The following is a 26502-nucleotide window of genomic DNA, read 5'->3' as shown; positions in this document are numbered from 1 at the left end:
ATCAACTTTTAAAGACATTGAAACCTGGAATGAAATTTTAACTTAAAATTATTTCTGCCGGCCTGCCTGGGTGGTTCAGTTAGTTAAGCAGCTGACTCTTGATTTCAGCTCAGGTCATGATCCCAGAGTCCTGGGATGGAGCCCCGCCAGGCTCTACACTCAGCAGGAGTCTGCTTGAGGATTCTCTCTCTCCTTCTCCCTCTGTCCTCCCCTCCCCTCATATGCTAAGTAATTGAAATGAAAGGACAGAACCTTTTTATATACTTCTACTTGGAAGACAATGGTCATAGAAATTATATTTACTCTAGATGTAAGAAAAGGAACAAGCATGTAGTTTTAATAACTTTTGATAATCTGACTTCTTCTTCATCTTCACAATGATTCATCATCTGTCTATTGTTTGAAATATCTTTCTGTAGTAAGTTGGGTGTGGGAGAACAATGGAGAAGGAGCAATAGTACCTGTATTTAAATCTTTCTTTGCAAGATTTTATCCAAAACTTTTCAAAATTAAACATCTTTGGAGCACAAGCATTTTCTTGATATACAAAAAAAATTTCATCTTGATGAAGTTCAATTAATTTTTTTCTTTTGTTACATGTGCTTTTCTTATCATATTTAAGAAACTATTGCTTAACCCCAGATCAAAAATTTTACCCCTGTTTTTTTCCAAGAATTTCATAACATTACCTCTTATATTTGGGTCTTGGATTTCTTTGGAATTAATTCTTATAGATCATATAAATTAAAGGTCTGCATTTATTCTTTTGCATGTGGATATCCACTTGTTTCAGGATCATCTTTAAAAGACTGTTCCTTTTTTTTTTTCTTTATTTTGAGAGAAGGAGTGTGTGTGTGAATGGTGGGGGAGGAACAGGGGGAGAGAGAGAGAGAGAATCCCAAGCAGGCTCCACACTCAGCATAGAGCCTGATCTCAAGATTCCGAGATCATGACTTGAGCTGAAAGTAAGAGTCAAACACTTAAACAACAGAGCTACCCAGGCAACCCAGGACCATCCTCATTGAATAGTCTTGACAACATTGTCAAAAATCAGTTGACCGTGGATGTAAATAAATGTTCATTTCTGGATGATCAGTTTTATTCTATTGAGATATATATATATATATAGACAGAGATATAAATATAGATACATACATATATATGTATGTGGATATCATACACACATACACACACATATATCTCCTTATGCTAATGTCATACTGTTTTATTTGGTATAGATTTATAGCAGCATTTGAAATCAGAAAGTGTGAGTCTTCCCACTTTTTTTTCCCCCTAGATTGACTATTTGAAGTGCTTTGCAATTTCGTATGAATTTTAGTATCAGTTTGTCCACTTCTGAAAATAAGTCAGTTAGATTTTTAAAAATATTTTATTTATCTATTTGAGACAGAGAGAAATAGCACAAGCTGAGAGGAGGATCAGCAGGAGAGGGAGAATCAGACTTCCTGCTGAGCACGGAGCCTCATGCGGGACTCAATCCCAGGACTCTGAGATCATGACCTGAGCCATAGGCAGGTGCTTAATCGACTGAGCCACACAGGGGCCCCTCATTTGGAATTTTAATAGAGAATACATTGCGATCTCCGTATTGACTTGAATAGGAGATCAATTTAGGAAGTATTGCCATTTTACCAATATTGTATCCTCTGATCCATGAACACAGCATGTTTTTCCATTTCTTTAGGTCTCCTTTAATTTCTTTCAGTGATATTCTATAGATTTCAGCATACGCATGTTTTACCTCCTTGGTTAAATTTACCCCTAGATATTTTACTCATTTCCATGCCTTAGTAAATGGAATTGTTTACTTAATTTCATTTTGGGATCACTGGTATAAAGAAATAAAAGCGTGGGGTGGAGGGCAGAGGGAGAGGGAGAGAGAGAATCCCAAACAGGATCCACTCTCAGTGCAGAGTCTTAAGTCCCAATCCTGAGATCATGACCTGGGCAAAAATTGAGATGGAAACTTAACCAACTGAAACACTCAGGCACCCCTATTGTGATGTCTTTATCTGGTTTTACAGTCAAAGTAATGCTGGCTTCATAAAATAATTTAGAATGCATTTATTCTTCTATTTTTAGAAGAGTTTGAGAAGAATTGGTGTTAATTCTTCTTTAAATGTTTGGTAAAATTCACTGGTGAAGCCATCTGGTCCTTATCTTTTTTTTACTGGAAAGTTTTCAATTACTGATTCAATCTCCTTGCTTATTATAGATCTTTGGAGATATCCTACTCCTTCTTGAGTCAGTGTAAACAATTTGTATGTTTCTAGGAATCAGTCCATTCCATTTATGTTATCTAGGTTTTTTTTGGTATACAGTTTTTCATAGTATTCTCTTATAGTCCTTTTTATTCTGTAAAGTTGCTAGTAATGTCTTCCCTTCATTCCTGATTCTAGTAACATGAATCTTTCCCTCTTTTCCTTGTCAGAGTAACTGAAAGTTTGTCAATTTTTTTTATCCTTTTAAAGAACCAACTGTGGTTTGCTTATTCTTTATTCATTTCATCTTATTCCACTCTAATATTTATTATTTCCTTCCTTCAGCTTTCTTTGGATTTAGTTTGCTTTTTATTTTCTAATTTCTTACAGTGGAAATTTATTAATTTCATTTCTTCCCTTTTGAATACAGGCATTAGCAGTTATAAATTTCCCTCTAAACATCACATTTGCTAAAACTCATAAGCTTTGGTATGTTGTGTTTTCATTTTTATCTCAGATTGTTTTCTAATTTTTTATGTGATTTCTTCTTTTAACTCATTGGTTTTTTATGAATGTACCATTTAATTTCCACATATTTGTTAATTTTTTTAGATTTCTTCTGTTACTAATTTTAATGCTAGTCTACTGTGGTCAGAGAAGATACTTTGTTTTATTTTAATCTTTTTCAATTTATTATGACTTCTTTTGTGGCTTGATTTTATCTATCCTGGAGAATGTTCTCTGTGCACTTGAGAAAAATGTGTAATCCGCTGTTGTTGGGTGGAGTGTTCTATATATGTCTATTAGATCTATGTGATTCATGATGGTGTTGAAGCCTTTGATTTTCTTATTCTCTGTCTAGATAGTCTATCTATTATTGAAATCAGAATGTTGATATCTCCAACTCCTATTGTAGAACCAACTGTGTTTCTCTCTTCAATACTATTAATATTTGCTTCATACATTTTGAGGCTCTGACGTTTGGTGCATATGTATTTACAAATATTAATATTTTGATGGATTGGCAGTTTTAAAATTATGTCTTTCTTTGTCTCTTTTAACAAATTTTGTCTTAAAGTATTTTTTTTATCTGATATTAACATAGTCATACTAGCTCCCCTTTGGTCACTATTTGCATGGGATATTTTTTTCCATTGTTTCAGTTTAACCTATTTGTTTCTTTGGATCCAAACTGAATCTCTTGTAGACAATATACTGCTGGATCTAGTTAAAAATCTATTCTGCCACCTCTGCCTTTTAGTTGGAGAATTTAACCAATTTACATTTAATGTAATTATTCATAAGGAAGGACATACTTCTTTCATTTTGGTACTTGTTTTTATATATCTTTCATCATTTTTATTCCTCAACTGCTCCATTACTGTCTGCTCTTATGATAAATCAATGTTTTCTAATCCCTCATTTTTATTCCATTTTCATTTTTTACTATATATGGTTATTTTCTCAATGGTTGTCCTGGGGATTACAATTTAAATTAATACCAACTTAGTTTCAGTAATACAAAAACTTTGCCATATATCATTCTGTCCCCCCTTTTACAATGTTATATCACAAATTATAATCTCAACATTATTTGCCCATCAACATAGATGTATACTTATTACTTTATATAGTTGTCTTTTAAATTATAGAAGAAAAAAGAACAGTTACAAACCAAAAATATATTAATACTGACTTCTATATTTATTTCTGTGATTATCTTTACCTGTATTCTTCATTATTTCATGTACATTTCAGTTACAGTCTAGTATCTTTCATTTCAGCCTGAAGAACTTCCTTTAATATTTCTTGTAGACCAGATTTATTAATGATGAACTCTCTCAATTTTATTTGGTAATAAATTAATTTTTCCTTCATTATTGAAAGAGTTTTGCCAGTTACAGAATTTTGTTGACAGTTTTTTTTTCCTTTTAGCATCTTGAATATGTTATCTCAGTGCCCTCTGACCTCCACTGTTTCTGATGAAAGAATAGATCTTAATCTTACTAAGAATCCCTTTTATATAGCAGATACTTTTCCCAGTTGCTTTCAAGATTTTCTCTTGATCTTAGCTTTCAAGAGCTTGATTATAATGTGTCTTAATGTGAGTCTCTTTGAGTTTGTTTTACTTTGATTACTTGAGCTTCTTGAATATGTAGATTTAAATCTGTTGTCAAATTTGGGAAGTTTTAGTCATTATTTCTTCAAATATTCCTATTGACTTTTTTCTCTCCTTTCTGGAACTCCCATTTTGCAAATCTTGATATTCTTAATAGTGTACCACAGGTCTCTTATTATTCTTCATTTTATCTTTATTTCTATTCCTTACACCATACAATCTCAATTGACCTATATTCAAATTTACTGACTCTTCTGCATGGTTGGGTCTGCATGTAAATCCTTCTAGTGAATTTTTTATTTCAGTTATTTCAACTCATTTCAGTTATTATATTTTTCAAGTTCAAAATTTCCATTTGATTCCTTTATATAATTTCTATCTATTTATTGATATTCTTTTGTTGTTGTTGTTAAACATCATTCTTTCTTTACTTTAGTTCTTTGTGCATGTTTTTTTTTTTAGCTTTTTTTTTTAATATTTTATTTATTTATTTGACAGGCAGAGATCACAAGCAGGCAGAGAGGCAGGCTGAGAGAGAGAGGAGGAAGCAGGCTCCCCGCTGAGCAGAGAGCCTGACTCGGGGTTCCATCCCAGGACTCTGGGATCATGACCTGAGCCGAAGGCAGAGGCTTTAACCCACTGAGCCACCCAGGCGTCCCCCCCCTTTTTTTTTTAGCTTTTTGACCATATTTGATAGAGTTAAAGTCTTTGTCTAGTAAATATAATGCCTGAGCTTCCTGAGAGACAGTTTCCATTAATTTAATTTTTTTCATGTGGGCCACACACCCTTATTTCTTTCCCTGTTTCTTTTTTCTTTTCTTTTTCTTTTTTATTTATTTATTTGGGGGGGGGGGGGACTGGAAATTTTGAATATTATAATGTGATAAATCTGGAATCAGATTCTTCATCCTCCCCAGCACTTATTGTTGTTCCTTGTTATAGTTGCTGCTGTTGGTTTGTTTACTGGCTTTTCTGAACTAATTCTGTTATATCTTTGCTTTATATAGCCACTGAAGTCTCTGTTCTGTTCTGTTGACTTAGTGATGAGCTAGTGGTTTAACAGAGATTTCCTTAAAGCCTTGAACAAATAAGAACTTTTTAAAATTTAGTTTTTGTACATGTATTTTGTGTGTATATGTGTATGTTGGGACACGTCATCAACACTCAGACACTTTACAACTTTGCCTTAGACTTTATTTCCTGCTTATGCAGAGTCTCAGGTCAGCAAGATATGAAAGTTTAAGGTCTTATTAAGTCTTTTCTGAGTATTTTCCCACTTTCCAGATACCTGGGAATATATGGAAGTTTTTCAAAACCCTTTTTGCTCAGGTCTCATTCCCTAGCCTTTCTTCCTTTCTGTTTAGTCTGTTTTCTGTCCTAACTATTATCTCTTGTTCCAAGTGACATCAACCAATCCATTTGCCTTTAACTGTTTTAGTCAGATGACCCCCAAATAGGGATCCCAGCCTTAGGAATGTTCCCAGTTGAGTGGAATAAAGCAGCCTCTTAGAAACACAAGTCAAAACTACAATGACATATCATCTCAACACCTGTCAGAATGGATAAAATCAGAAATACAAGAAACAACAAATGTTGGTGAGGATGTTGCATCTTGCACTATTGGTGGAAATGCAGACTGGTACAGCCACTGTGGAAAACAGTATGGAGTTTCCTCAAAAAGTTAAAAATAGAACTACCCTATGATCTAGTAATCACACTATTGGGTACTTACTCAAAAAAATACAAAAACAGTAATTCAGAGGGATACATGCACCCCTATATTGCAGTATTTTTTACAATAGCCAAATTATGGAAGCAACCCAAGTGTCCATCAATAGATGAATGGATATAGAAGATGTTAAATATATATATATATATATGTGTGTGTGTGTGTGTGTGTGTGTGTGTGTGTGTACACATACACACATACCACACAATGGAATATTATTCAGCCATAAAAAGAATAAAATCTTACTATTTGCAATAACATGGATGGAGCTAGAGACTATAATGCTAAGCAAAATAAGTCAATCAGATACATAAATACCATATGATTTCATGCATATGTGAAATTTAAGAAACAAAATAAATGTGCGAAGGAAAAAAAGAGAGAGAGAGATACGCCATGAAAAATAGACTCTTAACTCTAGAAAACAAACTGATGGTTACAAGAGGGGAGGTGGGTGGGAGAATGGGTGAAATAGATGTTGGGATTAAAGAGTATACATGTCATGATGAGAACTGATTAATGTATAGACTTATTGAGTCACTGTATTGTACACCTGAAAGTAATATAACACTACATGTTAACTATATTGGAATTTAAAAAAATAATAAAAAAGGCAGACCCTTTGAACTAGTCTTTCAGGGAGCCTCCAGAAAAGTCAAAATGAACAACCACAGTTTTTTAAGAATAAGATCCATTGTGTTTGCCTAGTACTACTTACTTGTCCTGAAAATGCATGATGTTGTCTTTGAGTTCACCACTGACCTGGGGAATGGGAAATAGGACACTGGATAGAACAGTATGTTAAAATGTCACAAAACTCTTTTACTTAGATTCAGCTGTTTTATTCTTGTTAAGCATCCTTCTGGTTTCTGTATGCTTTTGATTCTTTTCCAGGGTTCCCCCCCGCAAAAAAAAGTTGATTCTAATAGCTTTTGCCACTTTATTCATTGCTTTTATGCATGGATAGACTTCTTTATTCTACTACTTTTGCTGATATCATTACCCAAAACCATTATATTTTAATTGCCTATTCATTTATGTTTACTACATTACATTGAGCCTGAGAGCAGGTAGATGTTGCATTTGCATTCCTAATAAGTTTACAGATGATGTTGATGATAAAGGTTTAGGAACCACTGACCTAGAGCAAGCAACATCTAATCTGAGCCATGAAAAAATAGATAGGAATTAGGTAAATTAGGTGTTGGTATTATGGGAGGGAGGAGCAGTGAGGAAAGCTGAGGGCAAGGTTCAGACAGAGGACACCAGCATATAGTTCACAGGGACCTTCAGGTTTGTAGGAAAAGGAGAGTGATGAGAGATGAGGCTGCCAAGGCAAGAGAGAACCAATATTCAAAGACATTTAAAGACCTTTTACCATATTAAGGAGCTAGGATTTGGGTGAAGAGCCACTGAAGGACTATAATCAGGGAGCAATGTGATCAGAAGTGATCACTGTGGCTTCAGTGTATGGTGTGGATTGAAGGTGGACAAGACCAATAATTATGAAGCTTCTGTAGGAGTAGGTTGATGACCAAGAACTATATAGGGACAGTGAAGATAAAGAAAAAGAAAGATTTGAAAGATATTTAAGAGGTAGAAATTAAATTTCTAAACACTCATTACATGTCTGGAATGTAGGTGAAGGAGAAAAATTAAAGTATATTCCTAGGTTTCTGTTTTGATCAATTAAATGGTAATAGTCACTGAGACAGGTAACATAGGAGAAAAGAAGGCTAGAGGAACAAGGAGTAGGGAGAGGGATAATTTAATTTGGGGACCTGTTGATGTCTAGTAGGTCACTGAGTAGAGAGATTTTGAGCTCAGGAGAGAGATCTAAACTAAGACCCAGATCTGGGACTTTCCAGTCCATAGATAACTGAAACAGGGGAGTAGATGGAATTCCGTGGGTACAATATGCAGAGCAAGAAATAGATCTAGATGGCTACATTTTGGATATCCATGAGAAATGCTACCACTTTAGGGGAAACCTGGGGAAGAGAAATCTGCATTAGAGACTACAAAGTTGCTGACAGAGGAAGAGGAAGAAATCAAGAGGACATGACAGAATGGAAGCCAGGTGCTTTAGCCATGCTGAAAGGTAGAGAGAGATCAATTAACATAAGGAGTAACAATATCAATTATGTACTTGAAGACAGTAATTGATAACCTAAGTACAAGTCCTGACAGTGGAGTTTCATGCGTTTAAGCCAGAAATGTATGGGAAGTGAAAAAGTAGAAGCATGTAATATAGTGACAGCCAATTCATGGGTTGTCCTTTCCATTGTTTCAACACAATTTCTATGAATTTATCTACTACTAATAACGAAAACTTAGTATAGTGTTTAAATATGCCTTTTCATATTAAATTCTGGAAATTTCTTGCAGTCTTCTTGTATATGTTACTGTTTTCCTTCAGAAATAGTGAGACCTTCTGAACAGATGGGTAGCCTGAAGATTTATCTATGAAAAAAAAAATAGTAGAAAAAGTAATCTAAGAAATTCAATGATTGTATCTTTTTCCTACAGCTGTATTTCATACAAATGCACATCTAAAGATTTCCTTTTTCGAAATTGGTTTTTCAGGAATGAACCCATATAAACTAACAAGAACTTCTTTTTTTTAAAGATATGGCAGAATTTTCATTTTATTTTAAGGCAACACTAGAAAAATGCATCTTATTCCGTTATACCAAAACTAATATCCTGAAATGCTAACATTGAGGTGCAGACTTGTGTTATTGTGTTTCCCAGGATTCAAAAACCAGTTAAAATCAGTAACGGGAGGGGCACCTGGGTGGCTCAGTGGGTTAAGCCGCTGCCTTCGGCTCAGGTCATGATCTCAGGGTCCTGGGATCGAGTCCCGCATCAGGCGCTCTGCTCAGCGGGGAGCCTGCTTCCTCCTCTCTCTCTCTCTGCCTGCCTCTATGCCTACTTGTGATCTCTCTCTGTCAAATAAATAAATAAAATCTTTAAAAAAAAAAATCAGTAACGGGAGACTCATGAGGGATTTTGCTTTGTTTATTCCTCTCTGGAAATGAGATAATGGCATCTGTGACAATCTTGAATTCTCAGACTATATAATAAATATCCAGAGGGTCATCTGGAAAACATGAAAATTTCTAATAATTTAGAATTGGGATTTATTGACTGAAAGATTACCAACTTGGGATCATATAGATTTCCTTTGCAAAATGCAACTACTATTTCCTGCTTTGTACTTTGTTATGTGATTTCCTTCAGCTAGAATATCTCCTTATATCTTCTTCACTTTCCCCTATTTCTGTTGGCATCCATCAAAGTCCAGATCAAATACCACCGATTCTATTAACTTACTATACTTACTAAGTACATATGACATAGACTATGTGCTGTTTTATATGGAAGTTATTTGCATACTTATTTCTAGTTAAACTGTAAGCTTCAGGAACTATATCTTATTCCCCCATGTTGCCTAGCATGATACCCAGCATAGGGTTGTCACTATATAAATATTAATTTGTTACGCTTACATTTCAGTTATTCAAATTATACCTAGAATTAGAAGAGTTCTCTTTTTTCTGCCCAGCCAAAACATAGAAAGCCATAAAAATGGGCCACGTTTCCTCTTTTGAGTTCCTAGTCATTCAAAATGTATAATTCATCCAGGTATATCCAGAAACAATGATGTGTACATAGTGGCTGCAAGTCTCTCCTACAGACAATAAGATTGACACAAGCAAAAACACTAATTTGTTTTAAAGTTTCTCTTATTTCTGAGGGTTCTTTGAAATTTTTGATTTGCTAATTACAATAGAAGGCTTCTTATAAGATTAGTCATTGGCCAATAAATTGATACACTTGTTTAAAGCAGAAAAGCATTAAGGAAGTGTGTAAGAGACTATAATTTAAAATGCACAAATAATTATTTAGCAATATTTTTTAACTTTTTAAAAATTATTTTAGAGAGAGGGAGAGAGAGAGCAAGCACATGTGCATGAGTGAGGGTAGGAGCAGAAGGAGAGGGAGAGAAATCCTCACGCAGACTTTGTGATGAGCAGAGAAGCCCACGTGGGGCTCAATCCCAGGACCCTGAGATCATGACATGAGTCAAAATTAGGAATCAATGCTTAAGCGACCAAGCTGCCCCGGTGCCCCTCATTTACCAATATTTTTGAGAAAAAGCCCCTTCTTTGATTATGGGTCTGGTATTTGGAGTGCATTGTTCTCTTTCTAACATAGATCACTGTAATGCATTATCTCCTTTTCACAATGTTAATCTTTAAATAAGAGTGTAAATCTAAAGATTTTTGAAGTAATCTGAGTATAGATTCTTTCTAGATTTTTATGTTTATTGACAACCCCACTATATTAAAGTTTCCTCACTTTCCCCTAAGTTAACAGCTTATTTAATGATTCACCTATATGCAGTCTTTCCAAAGCATTCAAGATAGATTTGATACAAATAAGTCTCATTTTGTTTCACAGTCATATGTAATTATTTTATTTATAATTTAGTTAAATTATATAAGGTGATAATAGTAGGCACAATTTGGGGACAAAGACAACTGATTTTTAACCACTAGCAGTTCAGCTGGTTGGAGCAGAAGTGTTTGAGGCATACTAGACAGAGATAGCAAGTTAGCTGCCAATGCTTGCATTTAGCACGACATGGACAGAACTCAATATGTTTTACGTAGAATGGAGAATAACCGTTAACCTGGTGAACTACTTAAATGGAGAGTAAAGAGATCTACTATACTCTTATTTTATACTAATATCTTTCTGACATTGTTCCACAGGAAAGTTAAGGGTATTTTATTTAGAATTAAATATCTTCATCCTCTGTGTTAGCTAAAGGACCATGGAGTTAAAAGTATAGGGGAAAGAAGAATAAATAACAATCCGCTAAAATAAATAAATAAATAAATAAATAAATAAATAACTTTCTTTGCTTGATGTGTTGTGTTGATTCAGGAAGAGCTGTAGATTCACCAAAAGATCTTGTTTGTTGATTCACCAAAGATCTGTAGAAAGAAAAAAAATCGTATAATACATCTAGGCTATTTCAAGTGTGTAGGCTTCATTTCTGGATTTATAATCATTTTTATGAGGAATTTATAGGAGTACTTCATAAAAATTTTTTGAAAGAATGAGATGGATGAGGAAATAGAAAGTTTGGGAAAATAAATTTAATTTTGCCTTTTGGAAATTGATTATGGATAGTCTCAGGAACCACTCAATTTTGTGACATAGAATAATCAGAATGAGAGTGGGGAGTTAAATCAGCTAAGAATACTCTGGAGATAAAATTATAGAAAAGGGCAAAAGGAAGGACCTTTGTAGTAAGGTTGGATTTTGTCTCCACACAGTAAGAAAGATGGCACAGTTCTTAGATATCATTTAATCCAGTAGTTCTCAACCCTGGCTATTCATTTGAATTACATACACAGAAAAAAATTTATTTTAATTGATTTCTTATAGGTCATCCCAAACTTCTTCCTTAGTATGGTGATCTTAATTCAGTTACTCCAGAGTTTAAATACCTCTTCCATAGTTTTCATATTTATTTCATTATGATTTTTGGTAATGTGTTAAATTCATGACAAAGGGAGGTCATTCAGAATAATTTTCAGAAAATACCTTTCATATCATCCTACTGTAAAAAAGTAACTGGTTCAAGGAAGTTTTTGACTTAGTATAATATTGTGAAATCTAACTACTCATTTTCAGGAGTGCTTTTGATTCCTCAGAAACCCTGTTCCTTTTGATTCCTCAGAAACCCTAGCTTGTCTATAGATCTTGTCTATGGATCTTAAGATCTTGAGCATGTTCCTTAAAATATTAAGATACACTCAAAAGAATTCCATCCTATACAAATCTGTTGACTCCCTGGCATCTAATGTAGGGTACTTGTTTTGCTATTGGAAGACAAAAACTGGAATGAAATGAAGTGACAATATAAGTAATACTGTTTGTGGGCTTTTTTCATGTTATAACTCTGCATTAAGGTTTTGGTGGGTTTAAATCTCACACAGGTGAAATAAAGTATTACGGAGTTTTTCTGAGGGTTAAGTTTGCTTCACATGTTGATATTTTGCTTTTCCAGGGTTTTGAAGGTGTTTCTTTCGCGAACAGCCCAGCGGATTCCATATATGACTGGTGGACGGGTCATGAGGATGCTGGCAGTAATGCTTCTGGTAGTATTCTGGTTTCTTGTTGGCTGGACTTCGTCTGTTTGCCAGAATTTGGAGAGGCAGATTTCACTTATTGGCCAAGGGCAAACATCTGATCACCTCATCTTCAACATGTGCCTCACCGAGCGCTGGGATTACATGACAGCAGTCGGTATGTGGTCACTTGGTGTGTGCGGTTTGGCTTGTCCTTTTTCCAGTGACAATAAAATGGACTTCCTTAGAAGAAGCCTTACCATATCCTTTACGAAACTGAAAGGGATTTCACCTAATGTGGTTTGGGTGAAACAATATTATAAAAAGGACAATAATGACGTGTGGAATGCAGACTTTTTCTGAGTTTCCATTCTTTTTCAAAGGCATATAGATTTGTAGCTTTGTTGAGAAAATGTAATCAAGTAAATCAGAAAGGGGAAATGCAGCAGGTAAGAGCAACTTCTTCGTATACAGAGACTTTCTGTTTTCCATCTTATCAATGTATTCCGATTTGATTAGCAATAGCTATTCTGATTTAGTTCTTTAGGTGGGAGCAAAAGGGAAACACAGTGGTGTTTTTTATATAGTTTTGGTCCTTTGATATTTCGGGCTTGGGATCTAGGGCACTCTTTGGGTAAAGATTTTTCCTTGCAGACTTTTTAATTGATCTATCGTTCTTCTAAAGATGATTTATTAGGAATTCTCTGAAGGTCCAGTATTACACAAAAATGAAGCCACGCTCGCTGGGGTTAGTTAGAGTTCTATGACCGAGAAGCTGGAGAACTTGGAGAATCACATGATGTCTTAGGCCAGAAGCACAGGTTTTTCTGGCACCTTGGTTTTTGGAAAATGAGGAAGAGATATCAATAGGAATATTTCTGTTGAACATTAGGCTATTTTAAGCCAGGCCTCTAAAGATATGAAAACAAATTTTTGTTATTTGGTTGTCATTCTCCTCAATAAACCACAGAACAAGTCTTATTTTTTGTTTGGCAGATGTCAAAAATAAACACATGGGTCTAATTCCTATTTTCTGTCTCCCCCATATTTGGCAATTGTTGGTTGAATATTCACATTTAGTATTTTGCTAGAAGTCAATAAAAGATGTATTTAATTTATAACTTAAATGTAATAATGTTTTTCTGGGCAAGATATTTTAGGAATTTTATTGGCCTGATATCTATAATAATAAAGCAATGTGGGTATGTAAAAGGAATGATTATAATGATTCTATGTAAAGCCAACCATCATTATTTTGATCAATATCAAAGATATTGAAATATCAAAGATATCAGCATGTACCAGTAGATACCCATATCAGAAGATAAAACATAGAACTAGTCTTATTTTGACTTTAGTGTAGATATGAAAATTAAATGAATTGTATAGATATAAAATTACTACTCAGTAGAAGCCTCTAACATTATTTTACATTGTTCAATCCAAATTAAGCAAACTAGGAAAAATCATTTTCCCATATTACTGTGAAGAAAAGCCTACTATATTTCATTTGTTTTACTCTACTCAAAAATATACAATGATGCATCATTGGGTAGAAAATAAACAAGCAGAAAGTATGGCCTATTTAGCATTTTTAAAAAATTTTGTACACCTTAGTGTTGAGATGTATTTAAGACCTTTTAAAATTTATTTTACACTTTGGAGGAAATCATGTTTATGATTTCTGATCTCTATTTAGGAATAAATAGGAATATGTGGCTGATAGTAAACTTCAGTTTATTTTATATAAACTTTTTTTTATATATAAGTAAAAGTTTCATACAATAAACAAGACCCACTGAGTATCTATCATTTCTCTAGTACGTGTTGAACACTTTGCAGAAGATATAAAATGTATAAAATTTTTATTCCTCTCATCAAGTAGCTTACTGTTGGTTTATATAAATAATGAATTATTAAAAGTTTTTTAAAAACAAAATTATGTGGTAAAGACTTTGGGTATAATAGTAGTTCAATAAAGGAAGACTACAGTTTGGACCAGAACCTAGGAATCTTTAAAGAGAAGTTCTTTGAGCCATGGATAACACTTAGGTTATTGTAAAGTGGTACAGAAAATGTTCTCTTTCATAGGAATAGTGCTGGAAATGGATGGAATTTAAATGAAATGTGAAGGAAATGCCCAACTAAAAAAAGAAGATTATGTTGGACTACATTGTGATTAATTCTGGATATTAGGTTTATTGAGTCTTGAAAAGCTGTTAGAGGAATTTGGAGAACTAGGTATGTGATGTGATGAATCAGTAAGGTCAGTCGAGGAAGGTCAACCTAGATTGTCTTTAGAAGATATATATATGCACATATATGTATACATATATGTACACACATATAGTATCTGTGTGGTATATATGTTATATGTATATACACGTGTGTGTATGTATATCTGTATATATGTGTTACACACACACACACACACACACATACCCCAAATTCATGGGTTTGGAAAGAAGAATCATTAGAATGGAGGAAGGGCAGTGATTCTCAAACATGTGGTCTCAGAACCAACGCAGCAGCAACACCTGAGAACCTCTGAGAAAAGCACATTCTGGGGCCCATCTCAGACTTACCTAGTCGGACAACGGGATAGTGGGGCCCAGGAGTCTGTGTTTAACACGCCCTGTAAGTAACTCTGATGCTATTCTAAAGTGTAGAACTACTGACTCAGAGGAAGTAATCAGATGAGCTTACATCATCTATCTCAGCTGTGCTCTGGGCACTCCGTAATACTGTTTCTCTGATCAGTCACTAGAAGATTCTTCAAATGGTGTAGTGTATCCCCTCTTCACACCTCCAAACTATCCTTGTTCCTCTTTTCACTTAAAAAAGTAAGGGAGCAGTCAGACATCAGTTGTCTTCCAATGCTTGTCTACATATCATATCTATAAATCTTCCCATATTCCTACCCATTCTTATCCACCTCCCCCCATTACCTAAATACTCATGACCTGTGCCACACTCACCCAACATTAAACTCCTTATCTCCAGGCCTTTCTCACTTTATATGACTTTCCTATCATCTGAAACGCCCCTACCTCCCAGATCTCTCATTAAAAAATTCCATTCTGGGGGCACCTGGGTGGCTCAGTGGGTTAGGCCTCTGCCTTCGGCTCAGGTCATGATCCCGGGGTCCTGGGATCAAGCCCCACATCGGGCTCTCTGCTCAGCGGGGAGCTTGCTTCCTCCTCTCTCTCTGCCTGCCTCTCTGCCTACTTGTGATCTCTGTCAGATAAATAAAGAAAAAATCTTTAAAAAAAAAAATTCCATTCTGACCCCAACTTTCTCTCTTAGATTATTTAACTACTCTGTCTGCAATAGCATTTAGATTCATCAGCTCTTTTTATCGTGCTTTACTGCCCTTAAATTCTGCTTTCCTCCAGAGACATAGCTTACCAGGTAGCAAATTTTTCCACTAGCAAGGATGAAGCTATGAAAAAAGTAGGCATTTTTTAAATACAAGTACTTCTGGATCATCCCAGAGTAAGGGGTACACAGAGAGCAAGGAGGACTAAGCCCACCTTCCTGAGGAGTCTGGGGTGGGTAGTACAAGAGAGACTAGCTTGAGGTCCGTAGCTTGGGACGGCTACCGGGAATGCAGTTCCTTGGACAAGAAGCCGGTCTCGGTTAATGTAAGAAGAGAAGGAGAAGCTAAGAGAAGAGATGGATTATTATGATGGGAAGATCTAGGTCGAGGCTTTAGGAGTGAGATAAAAGTAGCAAAACTTGAAAGGCAGGCATTAGTTAAACTAATACTCCCGTGGGTGTTCAAGAACATTCGGGTCTCAGGAAATAAAAGACTAGTGATAACGTGCGGAGACCAAGAGGTGAGAGGAAGTTAGATGGTGGTGGTGGTGGCGGTTTTGTCGTCTCCAGGCACTGTTTCCATCCTATAAACTCCCGGAACACCTTCATTTCAATAATACCCTTTTCCTGCAGTGACACATTTCTCTAAAGAAAAGTCGAGACACATGATTTAACAACAGGAACAAATATTTGAAATTAGGACTGTCTTAAAAAAATCAGAGCCATGTGGTTGCTGTGATTTTTTTTTTCACACTACCCTACAGCAGTTCCATTTATTTATCTTCCACGAATCTTTCATTTTTATTTCTAGTACATGTAACACTAGATATTCTGTATTTAACCTCTCTTAATTTAATGTTTTCTAATGTGCGGCAGATGCTTCTTTTCAGTTCTCTTTACATATTTCTATAAGTAGCATGTTTGCCCTTAGTTTGTTTTTTTTATACTCAGACTGTTATTTAAGAAGAAATTCTTGTATCTTCAGTCAGCCAAGAAGAAACCTGTCCCAAAAGCTAAATTTTTCCATTTCCTAAATGGAAATGTTTCAACATAGGGGACAGGCTGCGGAGAAGCAATGGATAGGTTTTATCTTGAGGTTGTGGACAATCTTTGTTTGGAAGCTCTGTATACTTAACGTTAGTATCAGGAGTCAATTTAGAACAAAAGAGAAAGTGATTATTCATATGCTTATAAACAAGCATTCTGGATTAGCTTTACCTGTCAAAAAGCATCTATTTTTTTTTAAAAATACAAATTGAAGAACCATTTGAAAGAGTGCACTACGAGTCTTCCCACCGAAGTAGAACCCTGTTTAGAACATGGGTCAGAAATGTAAAGGATGGGTCTCTTCTGTTTTGCTTACTGTATGGGGCACCTCCAAATCTGCTCAGACAGGTGATTTGCCTGCCCCAAGTGTTTCAGACAGGAAACAGGTTTAGAAACTGCTTGGAAAAACCCCCAAAACTCTATGAGACTCAGTTTCTTCTTCGAGGAAATGTGTGAAAACATAGAAAGGGGGAAAAGTTGACATTCACAATCCTATTGTTACTTATATGTATTTATAATTTTCAATTATCAGGTTCATCCTATATAAAAGATTGTGCGGTCAGCTTTAATGGAAAACAGATAAAGGTGTAAACTTTGAGACTATAAAAGACAGGTGAACATGGGGCAGTGTTTTACAGGCCCAGTAGTCTGGGAGTTATTACTGATTTTTTTTTAATCTGCTGGAAAATGAACTTCAAAATGTGAATGTTCCAGAATATTCCTAGACTAGAGTTCCTGTAAAGACTTAAGCTGCCATACGTCTTTGAAAATCATCTATAATATTATAGTAGTATAATACTGTAGTACTTATACTGTTCATCATGTGGTTCAACACTTTTGAATTTTTCTGAGTATTTTTAAGTATACTATCTACCATTCCTAGTCTTATATCTGCTTATCCCTTGTTTCTCTCCTAACCTAGTAGCCCTAACACTCCTCAGTGACATTACCTAGATTGTTCTCACTATGTCCCTGAGAACTAGTAAAGTATCCGTCAGCTCTTGATAAACATTTGCTCAAAGAATAAAGGAGGAGCTCAGCTCCCTCTGTCTTATAATACTTTCCATGGTCAGAATTAGACCAGTGTGAGGAAACATGTTAAAGTTAGAATTCCAGGAGTTACACAATTGTCCCTACATTCATTTTAATGATGAAGTATATGTTCAGATTTTGGAAAGTATTTTTGAAAAAGTTAAAGAAACTAAATTGGCAGGCACCTGGGTGGCTCAGTTGGTTAAGCCCACTGCATTCTGCTCAGGTCATGATCCCGGGGTCCTGAGTTCAAGTCCCACATCAGGTTCCCCCTACTCTGTGGGGAGCCTGCTTCTCCTTCTCCCTGTGCCTGCCACTCCCTCTGCTTGTGTGCGTGCTCTCTCTCTCTCTCTCTCTGTCAAATAAATAAATAAAATCTTAAAAAAAAAGAAAAAAGAAAAAAAAAATTGGCAGTCCCTAGCACTTTTATGAAATTCTACCTCTGACTTGTCCAACAGTCAAAAGTAAGAGATTGGTATCAGTTTGGCATAATAAGTCAGAATTACAATTTTCAAAATATCACATAATGTATTTGAACAAATCTGATATGCTATTGAGAAAAATTTTTATTACTTCACCATCCTTTAAGAGCTATGTAAAGAATAAGGGAGTTGGGACTGAGAAACACCCTTCTAAATTAATGGAGAAAGCAAATAAATATCTAAAAATGCTGGTAGCAGGATTCTCAGATTTTTTTTTCTGAATCTACTTATTCTATTTAATAAGTTGGTAGTTAGTTGTGCATGTTCAGGATTTTGCACTATAGCAATACAATTTTTTTATGGCTAAAAAGTTAAAACTCTGTTGCTCTAGGAGTTTCCTAATGTGTTGGTAAAAACTTGACAAATGAGTAAAATTAACTTCTCATGCCTGAATTCCCTTCACGATGTCACCCCAGCATAAGGAAAACCACCTGAATTTAACCCTTATAGGCAGGGTCCTCTAATATGCGGCTTCCACATTTGGAATACATAAATTTAATAGGGTGATACCATGGAGTTCATTCTTTGTTTGGTTAGCAGGCAGTTTCTGACTACACCATCAGAACATAGACTGATGACAGTGAAACAGTACCACAGACCAAGAGAAGTTAGAATAAGTGAGCAGGTTCTTACCTTACCTACAAGAAACAACAAGGCCAAAGGGTGACTAATAGATGGTAATGTCAAGGACATGGGGGAACTTCCTCTCCACGGCTAAATCCCTGCCTCAGACTTTAGTTCAGATCTAGGCAAGCACAGAAATGTTTCCTTGGTTACTTTTAGAAGTTAGGTGATGATAATCTAACATGACTTAAAAGGAACATAATTGAGAATCAAGCTATTTTGCTGCCTTCCTTAACCGAGCACAAGAATATATACAAAAAGTTATATCCAAGTTTCTGTTTACCTTCTCTTGTTCTCTGTATCTTTCTGTATCACTGCTATGGCCTAGCTATTCCCTGACAAGGACTCTTTTATAAATTAAGACTTTTTTATAAATTGCCCATGTCATCATAGTTGTGAAAAGTCCGGTGCATGAAGTATCTTGTGGTTTGGGAAACTTCTTAGAGCTTGACATTTCTTGTTAAATATGGTATTCACTGACTTTGAAAGAAAGACATAGAGAAGAGTCTAGCAATAATCAAACAGGTGTGCCCGGCTTGGGTTCACATTCCATTTGGGAATTTTTAAATATTTCGTTGTTTAAGGTAATCCCAATATTGATTCATCCACTCTTTAGAAGTTCTAATTCATTTAGATGAATTTCACATAGAATGAGTTCACTGCAGAAACCATAATCATCGCTTTCCTTCTCATTCACATGCTCTTCTTTGTTCTCTTCCTTCCTGGTATAGTATTTTAAACATACGTGACCATATGTTCAGTAATTTAATTAGTCATATGCTGCTGTTTAGAAGGAAGCAAGAAGACTACAGTAACTGTCCTACTGAGTTGTGTAGGAAAATTCTAAAATAGCAATTGTTTCTAAGGATTTAAATATTTCATTACCCTAGATGATTAGGCTGTCTTATGACAGGTGAATGGGATATAAGCGCCGTTTAATGAGTGTGAGGGAAAATAGATTAGACTTCCTCTTCATCTGACTTAGATTAATGCTCCTGGTGTAGCTTCATTTACATACATCTTCTTTTATCCCGTTGTCCTGTATGTCTTAATCCATACTCCATCACTTGTTACCACCTCAAAAAAGTGCTTTTAATTTCAATCAAAGGATAAAAGCCTGACCACATAGACAGTTTATTTGCCTTGACTTGGGCTACATTGCTAGAAACTTGCACATACTTGTGGGAGGTCCTGCTTGAGTGTTTTTAGAAAGAGTTATTTTCGTATTTATTTATATACCACCTCTTTTGAAAAATATTTTGCAACTTTGAGGAGCATTTATTTATATGATGCTACAGGGCTGAAAGGACAAATTTTCCTGTATCTTAATTTTATCCTTACAATGCCACTTTTCTTTTTGGAAGTTAAATTTTGTGATAGGACTGGGCATTATTTTGGAACAGCTCCTGAAGGACATGGAGCAAGAGTAACTAAGATATCTGTGGCCATCACAGTTTCTTCCACGAGTTTCAACCCCCTGGTGGAACTCTGGGATTTTGGGGGGGGGGGGGGGGCAGCAACATTAAGGAGGGGAAAAAAGGGGGATGGGGGATAAGATGGCAGAGAAGCGGCAGTCCCCTAAAGTGAGCTAATTATCTACCAGAACACTCTGAACCCCCATGAAACCAGCCTGAGATGGAGGATTATACACTTCTGGATCTCTATGGGGGCAGAAGAAGCCAGTGGAGAGGTAAAAAGCATACTGGGACTGATAGGACTGATATTGGAGGATAAACAGAAGCAGGAGGGAGCCACGGGAAGCAACCCTTTGGAAAGCAATACCCCAATACGAAATTGCCCTGTGATTGGGGACCAGCATTGACTTGGAGTCTAGTTAAAAGCACTCAAAAAGAGCAAAAAATCTTAAAGGGCAGCTGGTGGAATCGGACAGTCACAGGCATGGACCTAAGCCCACCGACCCAGGTCAGCCACCACTAGCGACCACCAATGCCAGACAGAGTGCGGTCCTGGTCCTGGAGCCCCCAAGGTTGCTGGGCTTGAGGGAGTCAGGTGGGTGCTCTTTAGAACCACAGCCTTTTGCACTCTGCTCACTTCTTGACGACTGAACTGCACTCCCCACCCGCACCTGAGAGTGCTCTGTGTGGCTGCTAGTTAGTGGTCTCTAGGACCCGCTGAGAGTCTGAACCCTCCCAGGACTTGAAAGAACTACCCCAGACAGCAGCCCCCCCCCCCCAACCCCCGGCAAAGACAGCCACCAGAAGAAGCAGGCTCCCTGGACCAGTATCACTCGTGGTTTTGGCATAGGGGTGCAGGGACAAGCAGGCACTTCAGGCAACCCCTGAGACGGTTGCTAGGGGTGCGCACCGCCTGTGGAGGACAGCTCAGCGGAGTTTGCAGAGGGGAGTCTGTGTGTTCTGGACCACCCAGAGGGGAGCAGACTGAGGTTTCTCTCCGAGGCGGAGGTTTGGGTGCAGTTTGCTTTCCACCAAACCTCTAAAAAGCAGCAAAAATCCTCCAAAGGATAAAACCTCCAGAGAACAAAAGCCTGAAAAACCGGTTTCCACAGAACCCAGTCCCTTGAAAGGGAGCTGGAGAACTCAACCCAAGCAAGACTGACTGAAAACCGTGGCAGGCCCCTCCCCCAGGAAACCAGCCAAAAGAACGAGAGGACAACCACCGCAGAGTCCCCATAAAATTGTAGAAACCCAATATCAGGTGAAAACAATATATTAAGCTGACGGTATTGCCCTAAAACCTGTATATTTCATAGATACAACTTTTATTTTTAATACATTCTATTCTTGTTCTTTTTAATTTTTTAACCTACTTCCCATTATAGCTAGAGTGTAATAGAGCATATTCCATAATAACCTTTTTAACTTGAATTTTTTTCATATATATACCTATATTTTTCTTTCACTTTTCTATTTTATTATTTTTTAAATATATATATAGATAGATATAAGCTTCAAGGTAATCCTGTTTCCCTAATCAATACTACCTCTATATATAAACAAGTTTTAATCTCCCTTTATCTCTAGAAAGTTGACTCCTTTAGCAAAGATACCAAGATACACCCAGGAAGAATCAAAATAACCTTCCTCGCCCACATCGAGGATTTATAACCACTCTCCCATCTTTTTCCTCTGTCAGTGTTTCTATGTATTTGTTTTTGTTCTGGTATTATATAAATCTCATCCTTGGGGTTCATTTTGGCTGAGTATTTTTCTTTTTTTCTTGTCATTTTCTTTTCTTGGTCTTTTTCTTTGTCCATTTTTGTTTGTATATCTTTTAAATCTTGCCTTTAGGGCCCATTCTGGCTGGGTCTTCTCTTTTTTTGATGTCTCTCTCTTTCTCTCTCTCTTTTTTTCTTTTTATTTCTTTTTGGTTGTGACTTCGATTGCTCTGAAACTTTCCAGGGTGCACCTTGCCTCAATCATGGTTGGTATTTTCAGCTCTACATCCCCTCAACCACCTCTCACCAAAATGACTAGGAGGAGGGACATCCAACAGAGAAAAAATTCAGAGACTGTGCCCTCTCCATCAGAGCTATTGGATATGGACATAACCAGTATGTCGGAAAGGGAATTCAGGGTAACAACTATCCAGGCAATGGCTAGGTTGGAGAAAACCATTAATGACAACATGGAATCAATTAGGGCAGAAGTGAAAGCCACCCAGGAAGAATTTAAAAATGCTATCAATGAGATCCAATCTAATCTAAATTTTCTAACAGCTAGGGTAACCGAGGCAGAAGATAGAATTAGTGATCTGGAGGACAGAATGATAGAGAAAAATGATCAGGAGGAGGCCTGCAACAAACAGCTTAGAAGCCATGAAAAAAGAATTAGGGAAATAAATGACACCATGAAACGTTCCAACATCAAAATCATTGGGATCCCTGAGGGGGAGGAGAAAGAAAGAAGACTAGAAGATAGAGTTGAACAAATTCTCCATGGAAATCTTCCTAATCTTGGGAATGGAATCAGCGTTTGTGTACTAGAGGTAGAAAGATCACCCGCCAAGGTGAACAAATCTAGAAAGACCTCAATATAAATGTTAAACATTTATATGGAATCATTTGAACTTGATGAAGTCCCAAAAGTTCATTTTTGCTTTTGTTTCCTTTGCCTTTAGAGACATATCTTCAAAGAAGTTGCTGTGGCCAATGTCTAAGAGGTTACTGCCTATGTTCTCCTCTAGGATTTTGATAGATTCCTGCCTCACATTGAGGTCTTTTATCCATTTTGAGTTTATCTTTGTCTATGGTGTAAGAGAATGGTTGAGTTTCATTCTTCTACATATAGCTGTCCAATTTTCCCAACACCATTTATTGACCAGACTGTCTTTTCTCTACTGTATATTTTTTCCCGCTTTTTTGAAGATTATTTGACCATAGAGTTGAGGGTCCATATCTGGGCTCTCTACTTTGTTCCACTGATCTATGTGTCTGTTTTTGGCCAGTACCATGGATTCATCATCATTAGCCATCAGGGAGAATCAAATCAAAACCACATTGAGATACCACCTTATACCAGTTAGAATGGCTGAAATCAACAAGACAGTAAACAACAAGTGTTGAAGAGGTGGGAATGCAAGTTGGTGTGCAGCCACTTTGGAAAAGAGCATGGAGATTCCTTAAGAAATTAAAAAATAGAGCTACCCTATGACCCTGCAATTGCCCTACTGGGTATTTACCCCAAAGATACAGATGTAGTGAAAAGAAGGACCATCTGTACCCCAATGTTCATAGCAGTAATGGCCACAATTGACAAACTGTGGAAAGAGCCAGGATGCCCTTTAACAGACAAATGGATAAAGAAGATGTGGTCCATATATACAGTGAGGTATTATGCCTCCATCAAAAAGGGTGAATACCCAACTTTTGTATCAATGTAGACAGGACTGGAGGAGATTATGCTGAGTGAAATAAGTCAAGCAGAGAGAGTCAATTATCATATGGTTTCACTTACTTGTGGAGCATAAGGAATAACACAGAAGACATTGAGAGATGGAGAGGAGAAGTGCGTGGGGGGAAATTGGGAGGGAGATACAAACCACGAGAGACTATGGACTCTGAGAAACAAACTGAGGGTTTTGGAAGGGAAGGGGAATGAGGGTTGTGTGAGCCTGGTGGTCGGTATTATGGAGGGCAGGTATAGCATGGAGCACTGGGTATGGTGCATAAACAATGAATTTTGGAACAGTGAAAAAAATTAAAAAGAAAAGGAGGGGAAAAAAGCCATTTTCTGTTTCTTGAAGAATAATAGTCTATAGATTAGCTCAGTTGTCAAGAAGATTTTGGCAGATCTTTTCCTTGTATTAAAACGATTGTCATAGTTCAAACAACAAGCTGTTAGTCCGCATGGACTGCGGGTCTCAGCGTGTTCTTACAGCTCCAAGCATTCTGATTCCTTAGTGATTATAGAAAGCTGGGCGCTACCATTTCCTCTGAGATTAGATTACTTAGGAGGAGAAAAGTATGTGGGTTTTCAGTTTCTACTCACTGAGACCCATTCCCCAAAGTAGTCAAAACTCTGGAATACATTAAATAAGAAAGAGATCACTTGGCCAGGAAAAAAGCAGATTTGTAATGACCGTGTAAATCTGCCACTCAGTTGTCAAGCAAGGTCCCGAGCCAAGCCTAACTCAGCAAAATTGTCTCAAAGATTTTATAAGCTAGAAATTGAACAAGGAAGTTAGTTTTTTTTTAAACTTCCAAAAGAGAAAATGATGTTCTAAGTATAAAATTAAGGTATAAAATATTTTATTCTCTCTTTGCCCTTTAAGGTTATATAAAGAACTACATCTCAAAGAAGTAAAATAATTTTCCCCAAAAGCAGAATATAAACAAACAGAAATTTAACCCCCACTGTAATCAACCTAAAACCACTCAAGCTAGTCCTTCAAAAAGTATGTGTAAATCTAGAGACGTTGCCCAAGCAAAAGCAAATTGCCAATGCTGTCAGTCTTTACAAAAAGATTGATAATTTTAGATGTATTTTTTAAATGGTAACAAATAATCCCAGTTCCGGCTCCCTCCTCAAACAACACAAAGGCCAATGAGCAGGAGAGGGAAACAGAAGAATGTTACTAGAAGACCAAACTTGCTGCCCCGTCATTGACCCTGTGCCCGGAGAGGTCCCCACTCTTGTCTTTATGAGCCCTTCTTACATTCATGATCTTGATTGTGTGTCCATAAGCTGTGTAGTGTCTGATTTCACTAAATTTCTGTCATCCCACATCAGAATTTAAAACTCTTAAGTGCCCATGCCAAGGACAGAGGGAAGAAAATATACGTTTTCTAATTTTCCCTCTCAAGAAAAGCCAGCATGCAAATGTGTGACCATTCACCGCAGTTCTTGCCTCGGAGAGCTCCCTCCGGGGGACCAGAATGGAATCATCAAGTCACTATGTGACCTACACAGTTCAGATGATGAACAACAGTATTCCTTGCTATTACTACACAGGATCTCTGCTGCAAGCTTGAAATTGGGACATTCATAATTTTGCCCCATCCTATAATAAAGCTTTCACGCATGTAGGTAATGTACAAAATGCATTTAGCACAGTGCCTGACACATTCAACAGATGTTCGCTACCAAGTCAGATTGAGGGGACAAAACGTCAGTCCAAGTGGAAGTACTAGCTGTTTATGATTAACATATTAATTGTTTAAATACAAAAAATTACTGCTTGGAAATTTTCTTCTGTAGGATTAAAACAATATTTCCCCAGGTTTTGTCTCTACCTGTTAGTAATAGAGTAAAAGAAACCCTCAGGCCAGGGATGTAATTTCAAGAACACTGGTCAGGAACTAAAGAGCCTTGTGCTCCAGGCTCCACTCTGTTGTGCACTCTGTGAGGGCAACAGGGGTACAAGGCTCTCCACAGGCTTGTTCGGTAGCCCAACACTGTCCATCCCTTTTACTGCTTCCAGAAAGCTGAGGAGGGGACAGACAAACATTCCTGCCTCCACTGTCGTGCTTGGGAAACCTACTGCAACATCTACCTTCTCCGTCACTCGCTGTCCCAATGCTGAATAAACCCACTTCAGGCAAACTGAGTAACAGCAATTCACCAGTCACCCATCTTGACGATCCTATACACACTCAAAAAAAGTACCCCAGACTACATGGTCTCATAAAGTGTCTTCTAGCTTTAAAATTCTTTTTTTTTTTTTAAGATTTTATTTATTTATTTGACAGAACGAATGAGAGACCACAAGCAGGCAAAGCAGCAGAGGGAGAGGGAGAAGCAGGCTCCCCGCTGAGCAGAGAGTCCGATGCGGGGCTCGATCCCAGGACCCTGGGAGCATGACCCGAGCTGAAGGCAGAGGCTTAACCCACTGAGCCACCCAGGTGCCCCTAGCTTTAAAATTCTATCAAAAGTATCATTCTCTTTGTTTTAAGCCTTATAACTCTGATAACTGTTCTCATTTTAACCAAAGAAAAGGCAACTAAGCCTCCAGAATATAAAGGCTCGTGTGTGCCTATTGAACCCTAGAATACTGGAACTTGAGCTAGTCTCAAGGATTATTGAGGTTGGTTAATCCTTCATGATCACTTCTGTGCCAGCTGCCATGTTATTAGCATAAAGACAGTGGACATCTAATTTGAAGGACTTAGAGGGAAAATAGAGGAAGACGTTACAAGAAATCCTTGGACATTAAAAAAAAAAAAAATGAAACCTAAATGCTTCATCTGTACATTTATTTGTGCCATATAAACATTTTTTTAAAGGGGCTAAGAAGTATAAAATGTTATTAAGAAAAAAATGCCAGGGCGCCTGGGTGGCTCAGCAGGTTAAGCCCCTGCCTC

General features: G+C 36.8%; 1 protein-coding gene across 1 annotated transcript in view; it reads left to right on the top strand.

The window, feature by feature from the left end:
- The window catches only part of GPR158 (G protein-coupled receptor 158), a 421455-nt gene that overhangs the window by 375137 nt on the left and 19816 nt on the right, over positions 1-26502 (top strand). Inside the window, exon 7 of the mRNA XM_059404156.1 lies at positions 12159-12397. Within this exon, the coding sequence (XP_059260139.1) occupies positions 12159-12397 (239 nt within the window). The remainder of the gene's footprint in view (positions 1-12158; positions 12398-26502) is intronic.

This window comes from Mustela nigripes, chromosome 6, assembly GCF_022355385.1.
Source record: "Mustela nigripes isolate SB6536 chromosome 6, MUSNIG.SB6536, whole genome shotgun sequence".
Classification (NCBI taxonomy): domain Eukaryota; kingdom Metazoa; phylum Chordata; class Mammalia; order Carnivora; family Mustelidae; genus Mustela; species Mustela nigripes.
Note: the sequence above shows the minus strand (reverse complement) of the source record. Positions and strands in the feature narration are given on the sequence as shown.